Here is an 11,245-nt window from a genome sequence, read left to right on the forward strand (position 1 = left end):
CCGATAACTGACGCCAAAAAACAGCTGTATATGCGCGCTTCATTTTCCAAATAGAAAAAAAACCTAATTGTTAGCGTCCTTCGTGAAATTGTTACCTGTTCAAATTTTTGTTATTAAAGGAATCGTGACTTAAAAGGTCTTGCTATGGACCAGTCAAAGCAGGTTTTGCGAGACTACTGTGGCGATGGCAATAATACCTGTGCCTCGTCCTTGAGGGAAATCACCTTGATCGAGACAGTGACCAGCTTTCTGGAGGAGAATGGCGCCTCGGAAATTGACAGGAAGGTGCTGAAGAAGCTAGCCGAGGCCCTGTCCAAGAGTATAGATATGTGAGTATAGATTGGCAGGATAAACATTGCTTTGCCAATAAGATTGAAGACTGTAAACACTGATATTCCCTGTTTACCGAGAGTGCGCAGCAGATGACTGGCATGTGACATGGTGTTCGCACCCACTGTGATCTGGAACTATAGCTCTCAGCTGGAGCTCTCCCAGATCCAAAACGCTCGGCCCCATAGGGGGAGGTACGCTCACAAACACAACCGTACTGCGGGTGAATTACCCACCCCGAAAATTCAAAGAGAGCAGAAGCAACACTACTACACTGAGAAAAAAAGTATTCAAAAAAGTTACAATATTAAAATTTTAATGTTTTAAAATCACATTTTTATTCCAATCTAAATATCTGTTTAAGGCAAAACGTTACCTTCTTCAAAGTAGGCAACAAATATTTCGATATTGTTAGCAGTTCAAGTACATATCTCGGCGGACAACATTTACGGTTAGTTTCTCCCAGTGCATGGATACGGTTATTCCGCAGTGGGAAATGCGTAACATCTGCTCGGCGCATTTTCCTTTCCTCCCAGATGAGATGAGTTTTCCTCTCGGTCGCTCTCTGTGTATAGAGCCCGCAGGCCTCTCCTAATCGGTCGCATCGAATCGCACTTTCAGTTCAGTCAGTTATGTTCTAGCTTTCGGTTTATTTGGACGTAAAAAGAGCATTTTTCGGTTTATTTTGCTTGCCTCTCCGCTATCAATCGTGCCATATACACATACTTACTCATACAATATATATATGTAAATAAGAAACAATCAGCGGGTCAAGCGGAGTGCGGGTGTGTTAGTGTTTGATTGCATATATCCCTACATACAAAGTGCAATTGTTTATATCGCACTACGAGATACGAAAGTGATAGATTGATTTGTATTTATTGCTTACAAAGCTGTGGATAAACGATTCAGAGGATGCTGGTGGTTCTCAAGTGAAAAACGAATCGCATTGTATACAACGTACAAAAAGTGTGCTCGGACGTACAATGTAATACATATACTTAGAAATACTAAAGATGTTTGTGGTGGTGGCCCCACGTTGTTGTTGTTTTTGTACATTTGGTTTGTCGCCGCGATGCTGCGGCTAATTTTAGCCGGGAAAACTATAGAAATTAATTTGTTTGTCGAATAGAGCATTTCACGATTCAATCGGCAGATATATCATATCATTCGCCGTAGTTAAGCATTTCCTGCCATTCTTTATTTCCTCATAAGTCGTCTTATCAGTCTAGAATTACAAATATACGCACCATGTGTGGGTTAATGTCTACATGCATACACACACGTGCATTCATCAGGGGTCATGGACTCGTGGAATTAACCCCTATGGGGTAAAAACGGAACAGAGCACCTCTTTTGTTGCCCTTTAAAACTGCAATGTTGTTCTGTTCCCTACCCTGAAAAAGCATCCTGAAAAGTAAAGTACAGTATCGGATGCTCGCATATACTTTTGAGAGCTCATTAAGCGGATGTTTAAGTACTCATAAAAAAAGAGTTTTATCATTAATATTTGTCATCAAGTTTCGTTTTTTTTTTCGATTTTATTAAGCCCTTAGGAACATTTCTATGCCATATTTATTTAGTTAATTATGTTTTTATTTTTTTAAGCCAAGAATTTGAGAAGCCAATAAATGTCAGACATTTCTCATTAATAACTGGTGCTTTTGTAATTTAAAAGCTTTTTGGGCACTTCCTTTAATTGTTTAAATATTTGTGGTAGGAATATGGCTAACCGCTCTAAACACATTCAGGTAGTTTATGGGAACTTTGCACTACCTGTCCGAATATCCTTGAGATACAGATTCACCTTGAGACATATGGTTCTCGTCTAGAATACTTCCTTCACATATCACTCGGTGTATGCTCCATATACACTTCTGTTTATTGTTATTGTACGTCTCTGTTGAACAATGCAGGCGCCTTTGTGTGTCATTAGCCATAGTTTGACACCCACTCGAGACGCGCCGGGCAGTCAGGTAGATGAGCAGAGGTTCCAGGTGAGGTGAGAATGGGCTGTTAACGGCAGCTTACCCGCCGATGTGAGGGCCCTCAAAACGCATTGCAGATAAAGTTCAGGTGTTAACAATAAATACCCATGTTCTAACACGTTTCCAATGCCCACCTGTTGTTGTTGACCCGCTCGACCATCTGACGTTCCTTCAGTTAAGCCATTGATTTTCATTACCACCATAGTAACCGTAGGCCGAAAGCCAAAACAAAACATTGAGTGGAAATGTTTGGCAGTATTTTCTCGCCCGTTGCACGTTCTGCAGCTTCTATTGCGGTCGACGTCTTGCAATTTGCTCAATTCCCAAAATAAATTGCGACCAGAGGTGTGTGTAGATTATCTCCGAAGATGTGGTGGTGGCCCACATGAGCCGCTGGTTCCCCATCTCTGGGTGCTGCATCCCATCCGTAGGAGCGCCAGACTCTTTGAAGCCTCTTCCGCTCTACGGCTGAATGCTCCTGATTGCTGCGCACGTCGGCCAGCAGCCCGTGACTCATGGCTCATGGCTGCCTGCCTGCCCCTTGGAAGGCGACGTGGCGGATACGTAACGAAGTCTGGCGTGCGCCACAGAAGTATTTAGGGAATAAAGCCAAGAACAACAACAACCAGGGGTGACGTGTCCACCCTGTGTGTAAAAGCAACTAATTAAATCTCAAATTTAGAGTCGCTGCAAATATCTATCTACACGTTTATATATAAAAACCAAAGAAAACAAACAAACGAATAAGAGCGCAAATGCTAAATGAAACATAGAATATGGCGGGTATATTTCGATCTACCTCTCTAAACCACTCAACCGATGTGCCTGGTTCTCCGTTCAAACGATACTCGCTTAATTCCGGCCATGGAGCATTCTGGTAAGTCATGGTTCCTTACTTGTTGGGCCTACTGTACGAAATCTACACTCGCTCAATTGTACTTCCCTCTTCCCCGAGATTCACGGCGGATTTAAGGCGCGGAAGTGTAATCTCATCCATTTCGACTTGTGGTTTTTGGAAGTGCGATCATTCAAGTGTGACTTTAGCTGAAATTCAGTTCACAGAGCAATTGGCCAAAAACAAAAAAAGAGGTTGATTGCCGATTTGGGCATCTGGGTGTGTCTGTAATTGATGGCACTGTCGTACAGTGCGGATCGTATTCAAGATACTATTCATGGGGATTTTCAATCCATTCATAAGCTTATCTAAGCTTTTAAAAATATGTTTAATGACTGTTTCAGTTTTTAAAGTATTTATGATATCCTTTATATTTGTATAACGTATTAAGGAAATGTTAAATTGCTAGAAATCCAGAAATCCGTATATCATTGTTCAATTAAACTTTGTCACAAGACCTTAATTTGATTTCGTCTACTTTCTATATAAGTAACAGAGTGTTAATTTAAATGAGAGCATTTCCATCATTTTCACGCCCCAGCAAATAACTTAGGAAAACGGAATCCGTTTCTTAATTAACCTATAGAATGTTCAAAATAGAAATTCCGATCGTTTCCAGTTTTCCTCTTCGTATAAGGCAGATATATCATTAATTAATAGCAAGATGTTTAGTAGCCAGAACAAAGTGCAACGCAAACATCAAACCTTGGTGCATTGTCCGTTGATTTTCCAGTATTTATTACCAATTTAAGTCATAAGCCCGGCCAAATAATGTAAACCGGTTTTAGAATCGGATTAAGCGCGCTCTAGCCAAGATCGTTTGATACTAGTCGATACCTTGATGGCTGATGGCCGGAGTTGGATAGTCACTTCGTGACTGGAGCTCACTTGGAATGGTGCGAGCGAGTTGGTCGAAAGTGAAAGTACTCCCCGTACTGTGGTTCCTGTTCCAGGGGATTCCTCCTCTGCTGGCCATTCGCCTGCAGCCCTGCGAACTTGCTGGCCAGCTCTATATTCTCGATGTCCCGAAATCGGAGTTGCCGCTGTGGCTTTGCATTGCCGAGTTCGAGAGTCGCTTCAACACCCATGTCGTTGGTCAGGCGAATGCGGATGGTTCCCGGGACTACGGACTCTTCCAGATCAGCGATCGTTTCTGGTGTGCCCCACCGAACCGAACGGAGTACTATGCCTTCAATGATTGCAATGTGAATTGCACTCGGCTTCTCAGCGACGACATCACCATGGCCGTCCAGTGCGCCCGACTCATCCAGAAGCAACAGGGCTGGACGGCCTGGTCCGTCTATCCGGAGTTCTGCAACGGAACTTTGGAAGCCATCGATGAGTGTTTCCAGCCGGGCAACGCCACTGATTGCTCGACCACCAGCCAGTTGGATGAGGTCGTAGGTTGTTAGATAGTATGCTATCCATTATGTCATCACTGCCGAAATATTTGTGAATTTGTGTATGCTAAATTAAAAACTTAATTACCGTTGATATTCGACTTGTTTTATTGGACGTTCTGCTGCGAGGCCACAGCGAGCTGATTTCATTGTGCTCAATTAACAGATTCCCTCCTTCTTTACAGCACCAGTCCGGGAGCCCTGCAAGATGTCACCATGGAGAACTCATGTAAGTTAGAGGATTCCTTTCCTACAGAAATATTTAAAATGAAAATTGGATTAAATATTATGGAGATTTGGAAAGGGTATATAGAGCAAGCAATACCCTGAAGTAAATTACATTTCAAGTCAGACAAATGGTTTTCCTTCAGTTTATCGCAGTGTGCTTTGAATTTAAGTTCACGTTTCTTTTTATGAAAATCACAAAATATTAGGGCACCGTTTTGGCTACACACACAGAGCATTTGTACATTAATTTGGCCGCCAAGTTTGCCTTTATATATTTTCTATGCGCCCTAACGGTTAGGCTAAAACCTCACAGTCATGAACAGAAATCGCTCCACAAACTCGCATAATACTTCCCATTTTCTCAGTTAGTAGAGTTTTTTTGTAGGATCTTAAGCAACTTTAAATTAATGTTTGTATTCTATTTCAGATGCCAGTTTCGATGCGGTGCGACCACAAAGCGGCAATCACTCGCCCATGGCAATGCAAGGTCGGCCTGTGCGCGAGTTGGAGGAGCAGATGTCCTCGCTGCGCAAGGAGAACTTCAACCTGAAGCTACGCATCTACTTCATGGAGGAGGGTCAGCCAGGTAACCGGACGAACAACTCCTCCGACTCCTTGAGCAAGCAGCTCATCGATGCCAAGATCGAGATCGAAATGCTGCGAAAGACCGTCGATGAAAAGATGGAGCTGCTGAAGGATGCAGCCAGGGCAATTTCCCACCACGAGGATGTGCAACGCAAAGCGGAACTCGAAAGCCAGATGTTAATCGAAGAGTTGCAGGAACAGATTCGCTCTTACCAGGTGAGTTTACTTTTTTTTCTTCCTGCAAATTTGTATTTAATTACAATTAATTCTCTCAGCTGGCGGAGTCATCTCAAGCTGGTGGCAGCATTGCTGACCCGGACACCAGAAAGATCCAACGCCTTGAGTCGGAGATGAAAAAACTGGAGGACGAACTGCAGCAAGTCATTACCCAGAACACAGAGGCCAAGAACGAGATGGAGTTCGCGCTGGCCGAGCGCCTGGAAACTATAACCGCTTGCGAGGCGAAGATCCGTGAGCTGGCCATAAAGAATGCCGAACTCGTAGAGCGCCTCGAAAAAGACTCGGAAATCGCAGAGAGTTCAAACGTAAGTATAGCCATTAATTAGTTTCCCCTGTAGATTAGTTGGGGCATCGAGTGTCAGGGGTTAAAGAGAATCCCGTATGTTTAGAAGATAATAGAAGAGCTTAAGTCGGAGATTGGGGAGTGTCGGGCCAACAATCAGGATCTGGTGGCCTCCATTAGCAGCATGGATGTCGAACTGGTGCGTCGAAGCAACTCGATGAAGGAGGTCTCCAACACGATGGACGTACAGCGTCAGACCATTCAGTTGTTGGAAGTGAGTTCCAGACAGTCTTCCCCTCTTCAATCAGAAATCATTCCCCCTTCAACCCAAAGGGCACCATCAAGAGCAAGGAGAAGTCGAATGCCCGCCTGCTTAATAGCCTGCTGGAATTTGAGGCACTGACCACCAAGCAGAATGCGGAGTTGGAAATCATGCGGCAGCAGAATGTGTACTTCCGCGATCTCTCCGACAATCTGCAGCAGAAGGAGCTGCGGCAATCGGACCGCGGCGTGGCCATCGTTCAGCCGATGCCCACGATGACGACGGATGCCGCCGGGGTTGGTATCAAATCTTCTCTTGATCGTTGCGGCAGCACCTCCTCATTGCACTCCAACTTCTCATCGATCAGTGTCTTGTGTGGCAGTCGAGGGCCGTCGTCGCGCAAAACGCTGTGCCATTGGAACGGCGGACAGGTGAAGACCTTGCCAACCGGCGATCAGTGTGCTCAGCTCCTAAAACGTCGTTGTCCACAGCAGCAGCAGCAGCACCACCACCATCAAGCGTATCCAACACCTCAGTATTTGCAACAGCGGGGTCACCGCCACGGCAGACATACCACTCTGATGGCCGTCAGTGCACCCAGTACGGCGTTCTACAACTATTCGCTGCCAAGCTTTACTGGATTCCGGCAGTTCCTGTGGCGCTGGGGCACGTAGCCCTCAAGCTCACCTTGCTGATCTTGCGTTGGTACACCTGCCTTCAGAGCACCTGGGTGCCGCTACACTTGTCCTGCGATGGCGGCTATCCTTCTGCCGGATTCGGGCTGACTTCGCTGCTCTATCCGCACTGCCGAAAGTGCAAAGCGGCCGTTTTGGACGGAGTCCTTTTCTCCATTTAACCGCCGTCCCCTCCAATTTTTTTCGGTTTTTGTTGATCGTTGATAGAAACCAAGTCAATCTGATGTTGCCCATGTCTTTCCATGTATGAACGGTGTCGCCTTCCACTCAAGACATCGACAAATTTCTCGTTAAGGTGTATTCAATTTAATCTTCTTGAATGTCCGCGACCCGATTAAAAGAATGTTACTGAATCTGATTAAAAAGCATAAGTTAACCCTAAGCTAAGATCTTGTGTTCACTTTTCCGAAGCTGTAGCTGTTTCCCGTTTCCTCTGATCACTTGCAGACCAAGCGCGAACTGAACGCCCAACTCGCGGACAGGATGTGCGAGCTGCAGGACGCCCAGGAGAAGCTCAAGGAGCGGGAGCGGATCCACGAGCAGGCCTGTCGCACCATCCAGAAACTGATGCAGAAGCTGAGCAGTCAGGAGAAGGAGATCAAGCGGCTGAACCAGGAGAAACAGCAGGAGCAGTCGGTCAACAAAGAGGTAGGGATTCATAATTAATTTCTTTATTAATTGAGTATATAACAAGGAATTTACATACAATGTATTAGCTTGTTTGCTTTGTTGTCTTATTAAAAAAATGAAAAGTGTGCCGAGTGCTTAAATATAAATTTAAACGCAAATGGCCATCGCTTGTTTGAGTGCGCTGCACTCACTTTGGACAATTAGGTCGCAAAAATTCAAAAGAAAACATTAAATGACTTGGTGTTGTCACACATTTGTCGCCCAATGAGTAGCCAAAAAATGCTTTTTTTGCTTTAAGATATTTCAAAACTAGGTCCGAATGTTTAGAATACTTGACTAATTTAAGTTAATTGAAACAACAAATCATTATTTTAAATAGTGTTACAATTTGTATTAGGTTTTATAACCAAATAACGGTTATTAAATTTTTTATATTTTAGAACGACAGCGCCAAGACGACAGTTTCGCCATCGACAACGGGTCGCTCGATGAGTGACAACGAGGCCAGCTCCCTGGAAATCTCCACCAACCTCAAGGTGCGCTACGAACTCAAGATCACCGAGCAGGAGGAGAAGATCAAGCAGCTGCAGGCGGAGGTCAAAAAGAAGACGGCCAACCTGCAGAACCTGGTCAACAAGGAGCTGTGGGAGAAGAATCGCGAAGTGGAGCGCCTCACCAATCTGGTGGCTAGCAAGCAAAAGGCGCTACCTCAAATTGGCGAGGAGTCGGCCGGCGAAGCAGATCTGCAGCAATCCTTCACGGAGGCGGAGTACATGAGGGCACTCGAGCGCAACAAGTTGCTGCAGCGAAAGGTGGATGTGCTCTTCCAGCGACTGTCGGATGATCAGCAGAATAGCGCGGTGATCGGGCAGCTTCGCTTGGAAGTCCAGCAAGCTCGAACGGACTTGGAGGCTTCGGACAAGTGGCGACAGGAGTGCGTCGACGTTTGCGGTGTCCTGACCAATCGATTGGAGGAGCTGGCCGGCTTCCTCAACTCTCTGCTGAAGCACAAAGATGTCCTTGGCGTGTTGGCCGCCGATCGTCGTCACGCCATGCGCAAAGCTGTGGATCGCAGCTTGGATCTCTCCAAGAGCCTAAATATGACCCTGAACATAACTGGTACTTCAATTGCTGACCAGAGCCTTGCCCAGCTGTGCAATCTCTCCGAGATCCTGTACACCGAAGGCGATGTCAGCCACAAGACATTCAATTCCCACGAGCAGATCCACGCCGCCAGTTCAATGAGTCCGACGGTGGAGAACCTGAAGGCGGAGAACAAGGCTCTCAAGCGGGAGTTGGAGAAGAGACGCACCACTGAAGGACAGCAGCAGCGCAAGGAGCGACGCTCACTGCCACTGCCCTCCCATCAGTTGGATAACCAGAGCGAATCGGAGGCCTGGTCAGAGCCGGATCGCAAGGTTTCCCTGGCACGCATTGGACTGGATGAAACCTCCAATAGTTTGGCCGCCCCGGAGCAGCATGCTAGTGAGTCGGAGAGCGAGGGAAGGGCATGTGCCACCCGGCAGGAACGCAATCGCAACAGCGAACGCATCGCCCAGCTGGAGGAGCAGATTGCCCAGAAGGACGAACGCTTGCTTAACGTGCAGTGCCAGCTGGTGGAGCTGGACAACCGGTACAAACAGGAGCAACTGCGCTGTCTGGATATCAGCCAGCAACTGGAGCAGCTGCGAACCATCAACGAGGCTCTGAAAGCGGACCTGCAGGCTATTGGTTCGCACGAGGATCAGCGGATGGTGGAGCTGCAACGCCTGTTGGAGATCAAGACCCAGCAGATTGACCAATTGAAGCTGGCGCAGAGCACCCTGACTGCGGATGCCCAGATCACCGAGATGGAACTGCAGGCGGTGCAACAGCAGATGCAGGAAATGGAACAGCAGCACGCTGATTCCGTGGAGCAACTGCAATCCCAACTGGAGCAACACAAGCTGGAGGCCATGAAGCAGTTGGAGGAGCACGAGCGTCTGCACCAGGAGGCACTCGAACGTGACTGGGTCGCAATGACCACCTACCAGGAGCAGGCTCAACAGCTGCTGGAGCTGCAGCGATCCCTAGACTACCACCAGGAGAACGAGAAGGAACTGAAGCAGACGCTGGTCGAAAACGAGTTGGCCACGCGGGCTCTGAAGAAGCAGCTGGACGAGAGCACCCTACAGGCTTCCAAGGCGGTGATGGAGCGCACGAAGGCCTACAACGACAAGCTGCAGATGGAGAAGCGCTCCGAGGAGCTGAAACTCCAACTGGAGGCTCTAAAGGAGGAACAGCGCAAGCTGCAGCAAAAGCGCTCCAACAGCAGCGATGTCTCGCAATCCGGTTACACATCCGAGGAGGTGGCAGTGCCCATGGGACCACCGGCTGGACAGGCTACAACCTCTAAGCTGGCTGCCGCTGCAGTGGTGGCCCAGAGGGTGAACAATTCGTCCCCGGATCTGGGCATTGAAAGCGATGCCGGAAGGATTTCCAGCGTGGAGATATCCAATGCCCAACGAGCAATGCTCAAGACTGTGGAGATGAAAACCGAGGGTGCAGGCAGCCAAAAGACAAAGCCAGAGGGTGAGTTTAATCGAATCTTGCGGCCAAGAGATCACCCAACTAAATTCCGTATTTCTCTTTGCACAGAATCAAGTTCTCCCGACAGCAAACCCAATCTGGCAGCCGGTGCAGCCACAGCCCACGACTGTGCCAAGGTAGATCAAGAAAACGCCGAGTTGCGGCGCAAACTAATCCGCACCAAGCGCGCATTCGAAGACACCTACGAAAAGTTGCGTCTGGCTAACAAAGCAAAAGCACAAGTCGAGAAAGACATCAAAAATCAAATACTAAAAACGCACAACGTGCTGCGAAACGTTCGCTCAAACATGGAGAATGAGTTATAACGATCGCGCCAACGTCCAGTATATCAGCATTAACCCGAGAGGCCATTTACCCAATATTCATTTGCCATTTGCAATTTTTTCTTGCCATTTTCATTTCTTGTCTGTATTGTATTTTGTTGTCTCGTTGCTAACTTGATATTGATTTATTTATATTTCTTGTGTTTAAAGAGAACGAAACAACGAAGTTATTAATACGAAATATCCATGCATTTTCTAAAGACTGTTGAGGGAATCGAACCCATTGAATGGAATATCACACCTGTTTTAAGCACAACACCTCAAGTTAACGAAATAACTGAGTGCTGACAAAATGTATCTAACCCGGCGCACTCATTCATATTGAATGACACATGTAAATTAGACTGTATATATCCTCATAGTACCTAAACATTTACGAATATTATCTAGCATACTCCTCATGATTCTTGTGTCTGATAACCCCAATTTTTTTGATCTTTTGCGTGTAGCTACTGCTTGACTTATGAACTATCCTACTGCTTAAATGCTCTTAATCCTGATTTCAGTTAATCATCGAAACGGATATTGAAATAATTGTTTGACTTACCCGCCAAAAACGGTTTAACCACGTTGCCATCCAATAATTTTCTTTCGAAGCATCCCTTTGTACAATGTGTAAAAAGTAGTGTGCGGTGTCCTGGAGAACAAGACCTAGAACTTAAGTGATTTGTACCCTGTCGTTTTATGGAATAAACAATTGCGTTAGAATTAAATGTGTTGTTGTGTTTTTGTACTTGTTTTTTGGGTGAATTTTTAAAACAACATCATCTAAAGAAACAATGATTTTTAAGTTTTAA

At 46.2% G+C, this 11,245-nt stretch overlaps 2 protein-coding genes and 1 long non-coding RNA gene across 8 annotated transcripts; 2 read left to right on the forward strand and 1 right to left on the reverse strand.

Annotated features, from left to right (window-relative positions):
* The first annotated feature begins 11 nt into the window (after positions 1-11).
* LOC108094833 (centrosomin) lies at positions 12-11,161 on the forward strand. 6 transcript variants are annotated; one of them, XM_017195631.2, is made up of 10 exons: positions 12-329; positions 4,799-4,842; positions 5,269-5,642; positions 5,702-5,971; positions 6,056-6,223; positions 6,283-6,507; positions 6,579-6,946; positions 7,347-7,554; positions 7,977-10,107; positions 10,174-11,161. In XM_017195631.2, the coding sequence occupies exons 1-10, from the start codon at positions 145-147 to the stop codon at positions 10,428-10,430; spliced, it is 4,230 nt and encodes a 1,409-aa protein (XP_017051120.1). In that variant the 5' UTR covers positions 12-144; the 3' UTR covers positions 10,431-11,161. The 6 variants fall into 6 exon arrangements, with proteins under 6 accessions (XP_017051120.1, XP_017051119.1, XP_017051115.1 ...); XM_017195628.2 differs by lacking the exons at positions 12-329; positions 6,056-6,223; positions 6,283-6,507; positions 6,579-6,946 and adding exons at positions 935-1,318; positions 3,001-3,195 and having other exon boundaries at positions 7,354-7,554; XM_017195630.2 differs by lacking the exons at positions 7,347-7,554; positions 7,977-10,107; positions 10,174-11,161 and having other exon boundaries at positions 6,283-6,642; positions 6,703-7,002.
* Positions 1,852-2,990, reverse strand: LOC108094836. The gene is made up of 2 exons (XR_001771581.2): positions 2,453-2,990; positions 1,852-2,378 (listed from the first exon to the last, which is right to left on the reverse strand). It is a non-coding gene; the product is annotated as an uncharacterized LOC108094836 (long non-coding RNA).
* LOC108094835 (lysozyme 1) lies at positions 3,216-4,707 on the forward strand. The gene has a single exon (XM_017195634.1). It carries the CDS (start codon positions 4,107-4,109, stop codon positions 4,623-4,625), a length of 519 nt encoding a protein of 172 aa, XP_017051123.1. The 5' UTR covers positions 3,216-4,106; the 3' UTR covers positions 4,626-4,707.
* Positions 11,162-11,245: the final 84 nt, after the last annotated feature.

The sequence above is a fragment of the Drosophila ficusphila genome, unplaced genomic scaffold, assembly GCF_018152265.1.
Source record: "Drosophila ficusphila isolate 14025-0441.05 unplaced genomic scaffold, ASM1815226v1 contig_414, whole genome shotgun sequence".
Classification (NCBI taxonomy): Eukaryota; Metazoa; Arthropoda; class Insecta; order Diptera; family Drosophilidae; genus Drosophila; species Drosophila ficusphila.